We start from the raw sequence: 17,480 nt of genomic DNA on the forward strand, positions 1-17,480 counted from the left end.
TGGGCAAATGGCAATTACTGAAATATGAAAGTATCTCTCTTCGAAAGGTCAGTCATCAGCTAGCAAAGCTGCAATAGCAAATATAAAACATTTATGTTTTATATTTAATTTTTAGTTTAAAAAGTGAGTGCATTTATGTTTCTGCAAGCAATTTACTTATATCTTTCCCAAGGTACCGTGTTTCCCCCAAAATAAGAGAGGGTCTTATATTAATTTTTGCTCCAAAAAAAGCACCAGGTTTATTTTCAGGGGATGTTTTATTTTTTCCGTGTACAACAATCTACATTTATTCAAATACAGTCATGTCATCTTCTTCTGGTGGCTGCACAATGGTGGAGGGTGGGCTTTCACTTAACTAGGGCTTATTTTGGGGTGTAGGACTTATATTACGAGCATCCTAAAAAATCATACTAGGGCTTATTTTCATCTTAGGTCATTTTCAGGGAAATAGGGTAGTGATGCAGCATTCCAACTTGCCACAAATTAGTGTACTATGTTCTTCTATTTCTTAAATCAATAAAGTAATCTAAAAAATTACACAATGTGTATTCTCATAGTGGTTGTGGTCATAAATTAACCCATTGTAACTATAATTTATACCTCTGTTTAAGAAATATACATTTCATATGAAATATTTCCATGAAATAATCCCAGGGGAAACTAGTCTGGATCAGGGTTTTCTTTTGGTGATCAAAATTAATCTGCCTTGGGAGGAATGAGGTCAAAAGCAGTTCCCATACTACAGAAGTACCATTTCACTGTACTTTGTTATGAGAAATGCAAGGAGACCAAAATTAATACAGTCTCCCTCTTTCACATTTATAATAGCTAAAGCTGCCCTTGGTAAACAAGACTGGAGGCATACCAAAATATTTATAAAGGTTTTATTCCACATAAACTCAGTAATTCAATTCTTTTCTATGCAGATTTTATCTAGTTTGAAATATGCTTTGAAAAACGTATAATAGTAACTTTTTTTGGTCTTATTTATAATTTGCTTTTTGTCTTGATAAGGGGATTCATCTGCCTTTAGGGCTGAGAAGTCTTTGGCTCTCCAGATGCTTTGGACTACAAGAATTTACTCCTTTACTATTGGCCATTTAAGGCAGACCTTTAAGAGTGACCCTCCCACCACATTTGTATAAAAAGGCATTTTAATGGGGTTACGTCATCACTTCTCAGAAAGTAGAGGCTTCTCTCTCCCCCCAAAAGGGCCTGTTTCTCATACATACACAGACATGCTAATTTTAATATCCTGCTCCAAAAGGTCAAGGAAGAAATTATTAAATAATTATTTAATAATAATTTAATAAATTATGGCGGAGAAATCAACACAAAGACAATGAGAACCCACAGCCCTCCAGAAAACATTTTGTGACCCCCTTTGGGGGTCATGACTTCCAGGTTGGAAAACACTGCTTTAAAGCCTGTTTATTTGCTGTACAAGGATTGCTGCTTGAAACCTGAATGCCAGTCTGTCTTTTGGCACTAGTCGACAACAGACTATAGGATCAAGGTCCGTGACAAATTTCTGCTTTGTTAATTTTTCCAATAGCCCTTCTAATGTGGATCTCAGGGATGCAATTCACATATTTAAAAGAAAAAGCTTTCACCCCCATTAACCTGGTCTTCTGTACTGAGACCATCCAGAGAAATTCTGCTCTTCAGCCTGCCAAATTCTGAGGAGTGTCTATTGGAGAGATGTTTCTTTCAGTGGCCCAGCTGATAATTTTTTTCTCCTAAGAGGTTCCTCTCTCTGCAGTCCTTGCAATGCCATATAATTACATTTTAATGTGGAAAATGATTTGAGCCATCAGAAAAAACTTACAGCTTTTTGAAAAAAAATTGGCCTTTTAATCCATTTTTGTTACCTGTTCTTTTATGTTTTAATACATACACCAATTTTGTTATACTGTTAGGTGCCTTGGATACCACCGACAGAAAGATGGGATATAAACTGAAATTAAAATGACCAAAATCTGGCTTGTACTTCTGCATAATGCATATTCAAACTTAATTTTTATAGATTACGTTTAACACACTCTAGAATTTAACAAATTCTTTTGAAACGCAACAGAACCCACATGTGCAACCTGACACCTTAAGAGAAATAGTTTTCTTCCATTTTTGTTTGTAAAAATAAAACAGTGGGATTGAGTCTGGCCCTCCATGACTGGTTTTCTTCATGGATGAAACCAGGATCCTACAGAAGGGAGCAAGTCACCAATTTCATTGCAACCTCCAGTAGTGCTTCCTATATGGTTCTGAAGCATCCCCCAATCCGAAAGGACACACAAGAGACGGCACTGGAGTGATAGACAATGGCTATGTGGCAACTTGCTTCTAACGCCAGCCAAACTCCAAAGAGTGTAAATCCTGATTAAATAAACTAACATTTTGCTTTCATCCTGGAGTCACATCAAGAGCAGAAACAATCAAGTACAGTACCATCATTTAGTCTGTCATTACAACACTGAATGAGCATTTTGGTCACTCCACGAGAAAAGTTTAAAAGGTCTCTTTCAAAATACAAATGTTACACCTGTTTGAGAAAGACGTCTCTTCCTCCTCAGCTACAGCTGCTTCCTTGAGAATTAATGTAACCTCCACTATTACAATGACATTACAGAGATTTTCAATTAAAGTGAAACTTTCATTTTCTGTTTGACTTTCTTGTTTATACTCACCGTAAATGTATAACTCTTGATGTTGTAGAAGGGAGGGAGGTTCTCAAAGCTGACTGAGACATCATAACGAGTGTAGTTCAGGAAACCAAGATGAACCACAATAATGTCAGCGCATTGCTATGAACACACATGGGGGTGGGTGGGAAGAGAGAATGGCGGAGAAATCAACACAAAGACAATGAGAACAAAAAGCACATTGAGTGTCAGTATACACTGTTGGAACTATAAGGACAGAGTGGTAAACTGTGGCCTTCCACATGTTCCCAGACTGCAACTCCCATCAGCCCTCACTAGCATACCCAAAGGGAGTTGATATCTAATAACATCTGAAGGGGCACAGCTGCCCACTTCTATCATAAACTAATGAGGTACAGACGTGCATCTGGGCCACCAGTTGCTTGCAATGCCTGTGGAAAGACTAGAACCACCAAATTGTACTGGAAACATGGGCCAAAAGAAGAAGTAGGAAACAAGAAGTGATACCCAACGGTTGTGAGAGCAGAAGGCACCTTGATCTAACAATTTTCCCTCCCCTTAATGCCCCCTACTAACAATTTAGATAGCAGCCTTCTCCACCCTCCTTTTTTCTTTTTTAATTGATTTAATTTACCCAACACAATACAACATCACTACCACCTGACATTGGTTCCTGAAATGTTAAATTTTGAACCTGGGATCTCATATTATTAAAAGAGCTTCACTACCAGTATATGAATGATGGCAAACACCTCCTCCCATTAACTCCTGCATAAGAAACTTTCACAATACACTCACCTCTGCACAGCTGAGTGTCCTTGTCCGATTGTGTTTTTCCTTGTTGAAATAATTTACACTCGCATTGTCTATTACACCACGTATTGTAACAAGCATATTGAAGTTTACTTTCAAGTTCTTCCATTTCTCATCTGAATTTTTAAAAATCAAAAACAAGAAATTTCAGTTGTTAGAAGATGCAGATTGGGGTAAAACTTGAAACAGGATAGAAGATGCAGTAAACATTTATGAATTATACTACAGAATCAGTGGTCCAGTCAGTAGCAGATAACCTTAGTCAGCACATTTTGAAACTTGCTATAAGAAGCTGCACCATTTGATTTCTGCTAAAGAGAAAAGAGATGGACTCTAGTCCATCTTCCATCTTGACCTCCCTGACACCAGGTTATCACTATTATCACTATTAATAATCTCTTAGGAACAACTTGCCACTATCTGTGCTCTTCTGAGAGCAAGGAGATAGTCTTGGTAAAAGGGCAAGACACCCTTTAATTTCTCAGTATTCTTTATTTGCACTTGCATGGAAGACAACAGCCACCGATATAACAGCACAAACAAGAAGAGGAACATACCAGAAACCACTCATATAAGTATTTATTTATTTGAAATATTTTTACCTCACCTTTCTCCTTAAAAAGACCCAAGGCAGCTTACAATTAAGATAATATTTAAACACTAAAAACACTAAGTATACAAATATTTTAAAAGAATTACAATTAAACAAGTATTATATTTAAAAATGCTCAATAAAATATATATTAAAAACACATTTTAGAACACAGTTCCAGAGTCTAGGCCTATTGCATGATCCTGCAGGTTTAGCATATAGGTATGATAATTGTAATAGAATGGAGCAATTTAGGTAGCCTTTTAAAATGCAGATTTCTAGACCTCATTGCAATAGCAGTAGCTCAGAAGTCTGAGCACAACCTGGGCAAGATTTATAGTTTTCAGTTTAGTTTACTAAGCCATGCCAAACAAGTATCCCCCTCCTCCTGAACACAAGTTCCTTGCCTTACATATAGGTCTTAACTTCTGCATGCCTACCATTTTGCCCTTTATTACTCTCAGCAGTGGGTGGGAAAGATCACATTCCTGGAAAGAAAACCGTGACAGCACCTATCTTGTGAAAGTTTGCTTACAATTCATTCTAAGGACAAGTTGCCCCATTCCTCTAATGCATCTATTGGTGGACTTTGATTTAGCATTTGCTATAATTGATTTATTAATATATAAAACAGGTAAAACAATAATGCAAAAAATACATAGCATTTACACATATATGCATAGATTATGCCATGTGTATTGTAGGTTGCTGCCACTTCCCTGCAACTAAAAAGACTACAGTACTGCAAAGCCCTTATACACTTTATGCAAATTCCACAGCATGTTCTTAGTGCACTTTGTTTTCAAAACAATTTTCCTTCTCCAAAAATTTCAAAAGCTGCTTTTTTGTTAACCCACTCCATCAGCAATATAGTACAGCCCAGTCCATGCTGGACACCTCTTCCTTTCTTTTACCTTCTAGAGCAGTGGTCTCCAACTTTGGGCCTCCAGACATTCTTAGACTACAACTCCCAGAAGCCTTCACCACCACCTCTGCTGGCCAAGATTTCTGGGAGCTGAAGTCTAAGAACATCTGGAGACCCAAGGTTGGGGACCACTGTTCTAGAGGATATAGGCTGCACCAGATAAACTGCAATACAAAACTGATACATCATGTACAGTCCGCATACTCCATGTTGCACAGGCATTAGACACACATTCACAGGTTTATGTACAGTGGTGCTTCACTTGATGATAATCCAATTGCGATCACAAAAAGATTGTCGTAAAGCGGATTCGTCGTAATGCGGGGCAATAGTTAAGCGAGGCACCACTGTATGTTGTTCCATATAAATAATATAGCACAGTTAAACTGTAAGCCAAAGTATACTAAATAATACTCTTACCATAAGGTGGGCCCAATTGTATTCTACACATCAGCCATAACTGTTGATTGTAAGTAGATAATGGTTGTGAACTTATGTTAAACAGCTTTATCTAGAATAAAACGAAAACAAATGTTAAACCACACTGAGTATTTCAGTGTATTCACTATTTTAGATTTAATGAGTAAGTTAAGGCCTGTGACTGAAAAATCTCCTTGCATAAATTTGACTACTATCTTCCTATTAACTATTAATAGTAAAAACATTCTCTAATCCAAGATCAGATAGAAGAGTTTACTAGTAAGGGGCATACATAAAAACTCTCTCATAAGCAAAAGAGCAATCTGCATGTCACTTATAGAACATAAATATAACTTGTATGAATAAGAAATTGGAAGAAGCAGAATGGTTTCCCATAGAGAAAAGTGCCAGAGAAGACTGTATTTTATCTCCCTACCTGTTCAATCTGTCTGCAGAAAATATACAGAAAACTGGGTTAGATTCAGATGATGGGGGAGTGAAAATTCAGATTAAGGTGTCATGAAACATCAATAACTTAAAAGATGTGCAGATGCCACTATTTTACTGGCAGAAAAGATCAGTGATTTGAAATGAACTCCTGATAAAAATGAAAGAAGAAAAGTGCAAAAATGGGACTGTAATACAGAGGAACTATATCACTTCAATGCTGACAACAAAGAAATTGAAACTGCTAATGATTTTGTATAGCTCGGTTCAATCATCAATATTAATGGAAAGTGCAGCCAAGAAATGAGAAGAAGATGAGACTCAGAAGAGCAACAATTACAAAAGATGATCAAGTGCAGGGATCCATCACTACAGACCAAGGCCAAGATCATCCACATATATGTATTCTCGATTACTATGTATAGAGAAGAAAGCCAGACCAGTGGGTTCCCAGGTGTTCTTGAACCAAAACTCCCGGAAGTCTCCACCACTAGCTGTGCTGGCCAGGATTTCTGAGAGACGTAGTCCAAGAACACCTGGGGGCCCAAGGTTGGGAACCACTGAGCAAGACAGTGAAAAAAGCCAAGAGAGAAAAAAATAATTTGCTTGAAATGCTATGCTGGAAGATAGCTTTGCAGATAACCTGGACAACTTTATGTGTGGTGATAATTCTGGGTAATTAAAGACTTCCTCCTCCCATCCTACAGCTCCCAATGGCTTTCTGAGCATGAAAATGAGTTGACAGGAGCCTTGGGACTTTGGGGCATAAATAGGAATTTTTAAAAAAAAGAAATACTGCAGTTGATGACATCATCTGCCTTATGCACCTTAACTTACACAAAAGGATTTCAGTCATGAGTATGAAAGCTGGACAGTGAAGAAAGCTGACAGGAAAAGAATACATTCATTCAAACTATGGACTGCCAGAAAGACAAATGAGTGGATCCAACGAGTAGACGTTGTCTAGAGGGGCGGGGTAAAAATCGAATGAATGAATGAATGAATGAATGAATGAATGAATGAATGAATGAATGAATGAATAAATAAATAAATAAATAAATAAATAAAATCTCAAATCAAGCCTGAACTCTCTCCAGAAGCAATTTCGTTGTATGTGTATATACTTACAATGACAATAAATTATTACAGTATTATTATTAAAATGATGAAACTGAGGCTGCTGTCCTTTGGCCATGTCATAAGAACAGAAGACTCATTAGAAAAGTCAATAATGCTATAGAAAGGGGGGGGGGGACAGGGACTGAATTGAGCCTGAGTCAAGTCATGGTTGTGACTTAAGTCTGACTTGCTACTGAGTCTTGCGACTCAAGTCCCCACCCTTGCCAATAGGTGTTATTTTTAGGGTCAGTCGTAGACTGCATGAGCTAATATATAGAGCTGTCTTATACAGAACTAGACTGTGACCATTTTAAAAGCTACTCTAGCAGTGATTTACCAGGAGCCAGAAAGAAGTCTTACAAATGTTGCTACACAAGATCAGAAACTAAAGATATTCCTGTTTCCACGCCATGAATTCTACCATGCACTGTAGCATTTCCACATCAGATACTGTCTGGCTACGACACTTGTTCCAGAGAAGCTACAGAGACTAAATTTTTGTTTACAGCATTTCCATTTAAGTAGGGTAGAATGAGGAAGTGAGTAGGAAAAGTCTTCTATGTCACAGTAAACGAGAGGCCAATGCTTTATGGCAAAGATGGAGAATCATTCAATTCTTAGGCCAAAACAAGACTGCCTCTTTGCTACAATGCTACAGCGGGTGGGGTCTAAGAAATTCAGCAAAACAGGGCCACTACTGATATCACTGAGAATACACTGTATCACAGAGCTAACTCCTCTGGATTAGAGCTTGGAACATGATTTTTTAAAAATGCTATGTTATTCATTAACCATGTGAAAAATAAACATGACTTGTTACAGGAAAAAGATTATTATGTTGCCGGTTGTTTCATTAATTTTAAAAACTGGTATTATTTCCACCTTCTTACCCCCCAAAAGAATACACTACAGGTAACATTGTCACTTATAATGTGCTACTTCCAAGCTTGAATTGACTATATCTTACTGTCTATGTAACAGACAGTAATTAAAAATGACTCAGCCCTCTTGGTGGGGCTGAGTCATATTTAATTGATCAGCCCTCAAAAGCATGAAACTTTGAGAAACCAGAGCTGAGAATAGTTCTGAGAACAATCTTAGAACAGCTGGAGATCATGGCTTGCTAAAGCAATGTCATAAAACATAAACACATTCTCCTGTGTCCCTCATCTTTAACCCTCATTCTTTTTCTTGTGATAGTTTATACTCCATTTAAGAAAACAAAAAATTACCCATATTCTGTGCCAAGAACATAAATATCTTTTGTGGAATTAAGCCTTATGACAGGCATTGTTGCTAGGTAATAGATTCAGGGCACCTACAAATACCACAGAATTACCTGGAAATGGATTCCATGGCTAGAGTGTGACTGGGCAGCAGCTGACCACGGACCAAGGGATGGCAATGTGGGAACAAGACAGTCTATTAAGTCTGCAAGATCAAGGTCCAACCTGGCTGAGCAATGGCAGTTAGCTGGGGTATTGCCTCAAGGTACACCCACTCCCCCAGGAAACATCAGGATGAACAACAGTTGAGCCTACAAACTACTTACCTTGGAATTATTATTCCAAGTTGTTTGTGAAATGGAATCAATGACATTGGGACCTATAAGATATACAAAGACAGAAGATTCAATTTGCAAGTAGCTGTTACAGCATGACAGGCCAACACTAACCTTTATAACTGAGTATTTTAAGAGTGGCAGACTTATATAATAATTCTGTCATAAGAGGCTCTGTTAGGAACAACAAACATCACTTGATTTTAGATATACAGTGGTGCCTCGCTTAACGAGGATAATCCATTCCAGCGAAATCGTTGTAGAGCGAAATCCTCATTAAGCAAAATAAAAAATCCCATCGAAACGGATTGAAAACCTGTTCAATGCGTTCCAATGGGCTGAAAACTCACCATCCAGCGAAGATCCTCCATAGAGGCGGCCATCTTCCATGCCTGTAAAGCGAGGAATCCATCCAAAAACACAGCGGGGAGCCACTTTACACAGCGGGCGGCAAATTTGTTTTAAAAACATCGTCTAGCGAAAAATCAGTTCCCGAAGCAGGGAACAGATCGTTGGGGAGCGAATTTTGCCTATTAAAACATCATTTTGCGATCGCAAAAGTGATCGCAAAACAGTCATCGTATAGCGGTTTCGTTGTTTAACAAGGCAATCGTTAAGTGAGGCACCACTGTACACATATCAAACAATGAAGCCTCTTACATCAGTGGTTCCCATCATGAGTAACCCAAGTTTCTTGGACTGCAACTCTCAGAAACTCTGGCCAGCACAACTAGTGGTGAAGGCATCTGGGAGCTGCAGTCCAAGAACAGCTGGGTTACCCAAAGTTGGCAACCACTGTCTTATGTGCACTGCCCATGGAATTCTACAGTACAGCAGGCTCTATCTAACCTAAGAGCCTAACTCTACATTCCAACACTACCAGATACTATAAATGCCAAAAGCATTTAAAAAACAACAACAGGCATTTCATCACACAACAATACAGCACATCATTTAACTTATAGAATACAGGCAGGAGACTGAACAATCACCCCAACACTTAATTTTAAGAGCTCCATGTGTATCTACCATGTACCAAGTAGTACCTGTGTCCTGCCGGAGGAAGGAAACAGATCTGGCAACAGCTGTATTCTGTTTTTTCTAAATGTGGTAAATTTCACTATTATCTCAGCTCTAGCTGCTACCCAAGGATGGTACAACAACATCTAGTAGAGCCAGATGTCTTCCATTCTGCTGTCTCCTCCCATGTTCCATACATTTGTGAGTAAATGCCCTGACTTTCCATGAGATGTTTAACATCCAATTTGCTAAAGAGTTCTAAAGAACTCAAAAACCTTGCCCATTATCTTGGTTAGTCCAATAAAGGTACACTGGTGTGAATTTTCAAAATGTCCAAGCATGACTGTCAGCCATAACAGCAAAAGGGAATCTTAATCAAATGTGTCCTGGCATGCATTCACTTACAAGCCATAAATAAAAAACTTTGAAATGTAATTAGTGACAGTGGCTCTTTACTGTTTCTCATAAGTAATTAAATTAGGTACTCAAAAATCTACAGAATATTATAAACCACTGGCCTGTGGTACAAGACATGCTGTCCTCCCATCTGCCACATTGTCACTTCAATGCTCACAGTGCAGCATAAAACAGAACCTCAAGGCACAGCAGGAACCAGTACTTGAACCAAGAAAACACAGGATTGCCCATATTCTGCTCCAAGAACATAAATGTCTTTGCCAGAATTAAGCCAAGTATATTATTCCCACATCAGCACCAAGGTCATATTCCCATAATTATGAAAGTAACAACAAAGTTACAGTTACGTCGTAAAAGGGTAAAACGTATCCCCCATGAAGTTACAATTATAACGTAATGCAGCTACACTGTCACGACTGGAAAAAGAATTAATGGCAATTATTTCTAAGCTCTGCTCTTGACTAAGCCTGTGCTCTTTTCCTTTCCGCTATGTGATGGGTTTTTAATTGGGAAAATGCCCACAGAAGTAGAATACTAACTGGACATGGGGACATTCTGAGAATACTGAGAGTCAGAAGGGACAAGCACATGGGTGCTAAAAGAAAGACATTTTTAAAAAGTTTCCCAGCTGTATTGAAGCAGCATAGTTATCGCCCCTTCCCAGCATCAGGAAAAGGACAATAACTAATCTGTCTCCAGAACTGAACATAGTGGGAGAGGGAAGCACCTGTCAAGGCTCAGTGCCACTTAAGGGACTATATATGCATTCAGTGAGCTTATCAAGGGTCACCAGATCTTTTAATCTGGTGGGGTCAGCATTTACAAGCATAATTCACTCATTTGCAAGCTCAGGAAATGTGCGCAACCTCTCTTCAATGCCTTAGTGGCACTGAAAACAGTGAGAATTCTTTGTGGGTTTTGAGCATTTCTGAGGTTCAAGGCAACATGGACATGGTCCTGATTTCCCTTCCTAACTCAGAACAGAGGAGAAGGACAGGAGTTCCTTTGCCACTCAGGGAATCCAGATCTTTAACCCTGTGCCCCCACCCATACAGCAGGCAGGGAAGGATGTAGCAAGAAAAAAATGTTGGCCAGCTACCAAGCTAACCAAAACATGTAGATCCCAACCTGTGACCTTTGCTATGGAGGAAAACTACCCTTTGTCCATGCCTCTTTTTATCTCCTCTCTCCCAGCTGTTCTTATCAGTTCTAATTCTGCTGCACCAGAACTGTCATTTTCTTTTCAAGAAATAGAAATAGGGGGAGGGGCTTCTTAAAATGACCTTGCTATAGCAGCATTTAAGAGCAAACAGTTGTTGGAGTTGAGTCAACATATCAGTTGGCCTAAGTAAATATATAGGAGGAAAAACAAATTAAAGCATTGCCGAAGTTCTAAAAGTCAGGTCCACACTTCCAGCGTGGCCCAAAGTACTATGTACAGTTTATGAGCCATTTCATAAAGGAATTTATCTCACTTAAACTCAAAACAGTGCAACAAACACATTAACCACAATGTATTCTGCAGAAAAGTTTGGGGGACTGACACTCCAATCCAAGAAAATTCCAACATAGGACTTCCTTCTCATTGAGCAGAGGAACCCTCCAGCCTGGTGGCCTAATTCAGCCCACAGATGTTGTTTATATGGCAATCAGGGAAGGTGACATCTGCCCTGCTTGAACCTTTGGCCAATGGTTGTTGTCTCAAAGCAACAACAAGCAAAGCAAAATTTCACAATCCATCCTTTAAAAAATCTTACCTGCAATTCCAATTAAGAGGGTCAAGCCAAAACAGATAAAGAAGACTACAAAGACCAAGACAAAGTGGCGCTTGGACAATGTATACAACCGCATTGGGGCCAGTCTGCAAAGAAGCAAAGACAGAATTAGTCAACTGGTCTTCTACAGCAGGGATCCCCAACCCCCGGTCCGCAGCCCAGTGCTGGTCTGTTGCCTGGGCTGGACCGGGCCGTGGAGACAGATCTCCCTCCTACGCCACACGCACTCCCGCCCCCCCACACAATCCCTTTGTGCACGCACATGCAAATGCCCCCCACCCCTTCGTGAGTGTGCGTGAGTGTCCCCCGAGCACACCAGTGCCCTTTGTGACTGCGCAAGCATGTGCTTGCTCCTTCACATATGTGCATGGGCATGGAGGGGCTGCCCCGCCTTCCCCAACCAGTCCATGGAGTTAAAAATGTTGGGGACCGCTGTTTTACAGGAAAGAATCTAACAACAGTTTGCACTGTTGTTATTCTTAAATGTATCATAAGAAAGTTGAAAAACAATAACCTTGAACAGCAAGTCAAACAAGCATCTGTGGCATTCAGCTTACCCATAGACCTTGATGTCTGAGGTCATAACCCTATATATACTCACCAAGGGAATAAGCCTTAATAAACACAATGGGACATTTTTAGTAGACACACATACAGTATATCACAGAACTGAGTACACCCCCTCACATTTCATAAACATTTTAGTGTATCTTTTCATGTGATAACACTGAAGAAATGACACTTGACTACAATGTAAAGCAGTGAGTATACAGCTTGCATAACAGCGTAAATGTGCTGTCCCCTCAAAGTACCGCAACACACAGCCATTAGTCTCTAAACCACTGGCAACAAAAGTGGTACACCCCTAAGTGACAATCTCCAAATTGGGCACAAAGTGCCAATATTTTGTGTGGCCACCATTATTTTCCAGCACTGCCTTAACCCTCTTGGGCATAGAGTTCACCAGAGCTTCACAGGTTGCCACTGGAATCCTCTTCTACTCCTCCATGACGACATCACAGAGCTGGTGGATGTTAGAGACCTTGTGCACCTCTGCCTTCCATTTCAGGATGCCCCACAGATACTCAATAGAGTTTAGGTCTGGAGATATGCTTGGCCAGTCCATCACCTTTTCCCTCAGCTTCTTTCGCAAGGCAGTGGTCGTTTTGGAGGTATGTTTGGGGTCGTTATCATGTTGGAATACTGGCCTGAGGCCCAGTTTCCAAAGCGTAGGGATCATGCTCTGCTTCAGTATGTCACAGTACATGTTGGCATTCATGGTTCCCTCAATGAACTGTAGCTCCCCAGTGCCAGCAGCACTCATACAGCCCCAGATCCTGACACTCCCACCACCATGCTTGACTGTAGGCACAACACACTTGTCTTCGTACTCCTCACCTTTGTACTCCTCACACACGCTTGACACCATCTGAACCAAATAAGTTTATCTTGGTCTCATCGGACCACAGGACATGGTTCCAGAAATCTATGTCCTTAGTCTGCTTGTCTGCAGCAAATTGTATGCGAGCCTTCTTGTGCATCATCTTTAGAAGAGGCTTCCTTCTGGGATGATAGCCCTGGAGACCAATTTGATGCAGTGTGCGGCGTATGGTCTGAGCACTGAGAGGTTGACCCCCCCACCCCTTTAACCTCTGCAGCAATGCTGGCAGCACTCATACGTCTATTTCCCAAAGCCAACCTCTGGACAGGACGCTGAGCATGAGCAGTCAACTTCTTTGGTTGACCATGGCGAGGCCTGTTCTGAGTGGAACCTGTCCTGTTAAACTGTTGTATGGTCTTGGCCACCGTGCTCAGTTTTGGGGGTTTGGTAATGTTCTTTTAGCCTGGGCCATCTTTATATAGAGTAACAATTTGTTTTTTTCAGATCCTCAGTTCATTACCATGAAGTGCCATGTGGAACTTCCAGTGACCAGCCTGAGAGAGTGAGAGCAATAACACCTTCTCCCCCTTCACACTGGAGGCTTGTGACACTTAACAGGTCTCATGACACCAGGGAGAGAAAATGGCTACTTGGGCCCAATTTGGACATTGTCACTTAGGGGTGTACTCACTTTTGTTGCCACCGGTTTAGACATTAATGGCTGTGTGTTGCTTTATTTTGAGGGGACAGCACATTTACACTGTTATACAAGCTGTACACTCACTGCTTTACATTGTAAAGGAGAAATGTAAAATGCACATACCACTGCAGTCAACTATTAATGTGCACAAGCTCTGCAGGAGATGAATGTTCTTTCATCTAGCAGGAGACATGAACAAAATCCAACCTGATAGAGAACTGTGTCATGCATTAGCCGAAAACTTTTTGCAGTTACACAAATAGGGTAAATTTTGGACACAAGTTGACAAATTTTAGAGGCAAATGTCTGTAGATCTTATTTACTGCATGTTCAATCACACAACTCAGTTGGCTACAGAATTGTACTCAGATTGATAGCTCCTCCTTAAACCAGGAGAACGTAACAAGTGAGGTATCCCAAGCCTCAGTCTTGGGCCCAGTGCTATTCAATCTTTTTATTAATGACTTGGGTCAGGGGATACAGGAAATGCTAATCAAATCTGTGGATGACACAAAATTATGTGGAATAACTAACACACTGGAAGACAGGAACAAAATTCAAAATGATCTAGATAGGCTTGAGCACTGGGCTGGAAACAACACAATAAAATTCAGCAGGGACAAACGCAAAGTACTGCACCTAGGAAAAATACACCAAAACACAGTTAAAAAATGGGGGAAACCTGGCTCAGCAATACCACGAATGAAAAGGATCTTGGATTCATTGTAGACCACAAGCTGAATATGAGTCAATACTGTGATGTGGCTACAAAAAAGGCAAATGCTATTTTAGGCTGCATTAACAGAAGTATAGTCTCCAAATACTCTGGGTACAGTACTGTCCCTCTATTCAGCACTGTTTAGGCCTCATTTTGAGTACTTCAAGAATAAAGCTGACAAATTGGAACAAGTTCAGAGAAGGGCAGCAAGGATGATCACAGGTCTGGAAACCAAGCCTTATGAGGAGAGACTGAAAGAATTGGGCATGTTTAGTCTTGAGAAATGAAGACTGAGGAGAGATAGGATAGCACTTTTCAACTACAGTACTGTACTTGAAAGGCTTTTCATACAGAGGAAGGACAGAATCTATTCTCAGTCATCCCAGAATGCAAGACACACAACAATGAGCTCTAGTTACAGGAAGGTATATTTAGACTGAATATCAGGAAAACGTCCTAACTGTTAGAGCAGTATGGCAATGAAACCATTTACCTTCAAAGGTGATGAGTGCTCCAACCCTGGAGGCATTCAAGAGAAATGTGGACAACAACCTGATTTGTACTCCTGCACTGAGGAGGGGGTTGGACTCAATGGCCTTACAGGCCCCTTCCAACTTCATGATTCTATGATTCTATTCTAACTTGGTGTGCAACAAATAATGTCTACGAATATTTCTAAACTTATGGGAAGTCACTTCCAAAAGTCACACCATTTGCATAATCGTGCAACAGGATTTGAGTCACTGATTCCTACTTAGGGACAGCAGGGAGAGGAGATGAAGAATGAGGCAGGAGTGTGCAAGTTTGTTGGTGGCTTGCTCTGTTTTCTCAAAAGGCACAAAACTGTTCAAAGCCAGGGCTGAGAGAGAGTGAAATGCCAGAGTGTCCAAACTCTCCAATCACCCTCCACCCAGACTGCAGCATCCAAAAGCAGAGGAGCAGCTCCCATGAAAGAAGGGCTTGCAAAAGCAGTCGTTCCTGATCTGCCATACAAGCTAGCCAAGCTAAAAAGCTGCAGAGAAAGGATGTGGTGAAATCCAACACCTTCCAAGGCTACACCTACATCTGACTCAGAAAAAAAATCCTTCCTGCAAATATTAGACTTTGAGCACAACACATCCACCAAGTCATTTTTTGATTTACTGTACCTCTGACGTAAGAATCCTAAAGGGAAAGACCTCTTAATCCCATCACTCAGAAGCACCAGGCTGTGTCCTAACATCTGTCACTGGTAAACAAATATTTGAATACACACCTACCCCACTTCATCTCTTACCATTTATTCTGACTCAGTTCTACAAGGCGAGAGACTTTCGCTCAGAACATAGGTTTTATGCAAATCATAGAGTTCAATCCTTGGTGCCTCCAGTTACTGTAAAAATATTTTAGCAGCCAAGATAAGAAATACCTCCTCCGAGGTTACAGACAGCTGCTGTTCAGTCAGTGCAGGCCAGTCTTCCCTGTTATGTGCCTTCCAGATATTTTGGGCTACATCATCTACAGTGGGGTCTCTACTTAAGAACGTCCCTACCTAAGAACAATTCAACTTAAGAACAACTCCATTTGCTAAATTTTGCTTCTACTTGAGAACAGAAATCCAAGATAAGAACAGGAAAAAAACCTTTCCTGCTCTTTTTTTAACCTTAGGTCATCTTAGGTTAAAAAAATTTTTCCCCCTAGTGGTAGAGTACGTATTAACCAGCTCTGCATTAGTTCCTATGGGAACTAATGCTTCAATGTACGAACGCACCTCTACATAATAAAAAAACAGCCAGAACGGTTTAATTGGTTTTCAGTCCATTCCTATGGGAAATTTTGCTTCAACTTAAGAACGTTTCAACTTAAGAACACAATTCCAAAACGGATTAAGTTCTTAAGTAGAGGTTCCACTGTAGTTTCTATGGACGGAAAAGAGCAGATACGGATTAAATGGTTTTCAATGCATTCCTATGGGAAATGCAGATTCAACATAAGAACTTTTCAACTTGAGAACCACCTTCCAATACGGATTAAGTTCTTAAGTAGAGACCCCACTGTACAACCCCTAATAACAGCCTATGCCCGTAAAGTATAACATGAGCTGCAAGTTAAAATACCTAAATAACGAGGCATTAGGAAAGTCTACACAATTCTGGACTAACTGGGGCAATTATCTCACTAATACATCCTCCTAAGTACAAATGTATAGTCATTATTAAAATGTCAAGGCAAATCATACAAAGCAGTATGCATTTCTCCTATTACTCTAGCTATACCAATTAGACATGCTCCACATTGGTTTTATTTAAGCCTGCTTTTGGCTGCAATCCTGTGCTTGCTTTACATGAGAATAAGCTCCATAAATGTTACTTCAGAGTCCAAAGCTTTATTTCTCATGCTTCTAAATTCCAGCTGCTGAGGAACAAGAGCTGTAGAGGTCTTGTGGGCATCTGGAAGGTCAATGTGGGATGCTGGACAAAGTGGTCGTAATTGACCAGATAGGCGGGGTATAAATGGAATAAATAAATAATAAATAAATAATAAATAAGTGGGTTATGGTCTGATCCACAAGGGTTTTTCTTACATCTTTATATTTCAAGTGTTCAAAGTACTTCTCATTCTAGCCAGCATTCTGAGCATATATAGACCCACTGTCCAGTGTAGCTTTGAGTGTCTACATGGATCCAGTGGTGGGGTGAGATAACTATGTCTTCTCTTGTGGATTTATTTTAAAAAAATGCAGGATGATCAGTCACTAATATTCATTAATAACCTGAATACACTGACAGGTTGCATATAGATCCTCAATTTCACCCTCCAACACTTATCTTCCAGGTCACAACAGAGAAGCCATTCTTTAAGGCAGCCTTCCATAACATTTTGGACTTCTTTTCTTATAACCCCTTTCTATTGACCATGGTGACTGAACAACCATAGGAACTGTAGCCAA

At 40.1% G+C, this 17,480-nt stretch overlaps 1 protein-coding gene across 2 annotated transcripts in view; it reads right to left on the reverse strand.

Moving 5' to 3' along the window:
• The window catches only part of TMEM181 (transmembrane protein 181), a 52,999-nt gene that overhangs the window by 20,010 nt on the left and 15,509 nt on the right, over nucleotides 1-17,480 (reverse strand). For both annotated transcript variants that reach the window (XM_072994770.2, XM_072994776.2), the window contains exons 2-6: nucleotides 11,735-11,838; nucleotides 8,532-8,584; nucleotides 5,414-5,504; nucleotides 3,462-3,592; nucleotides 2,688-2,804 (exon numbers count right to left, since the gene is read on the reverse strand). In XM_072994770.2, the coding sequence (XP_072850871.1) occupies nucleotides 2,688-2,804; nucleotides 3,462-3,592; nucleotides 5,414-5,504; nucleotides 8,532-8,584; nucleotides 11,735-11,838 (496 nt within the window). The remainder of the gene's footprint in view (nucleotides 1-2,687; nucleotides 2,805-3,461; nucleotides 3,593-5,413; nucleotides 5,505-8,531; nucleotides 8,585-11,734; nucleotides 11,839-17,480) is intronic.

The sequence above is a fragment of the Pogona vitticeps genome, chromosome 1, assembly GCF_051106095.1.
Source record: "Pogona vitticeps strain Pit_001003342236 chromosome 1, PviZW2.1, whole genome shotgun sequence".
In the NCBI taxonomy this organism is placed as follows: Eukaryota; Metazoa; Chordata; class Lepidosauria; order Squamata; family Agamidae; genus Pogona; species Pogona vitticeps.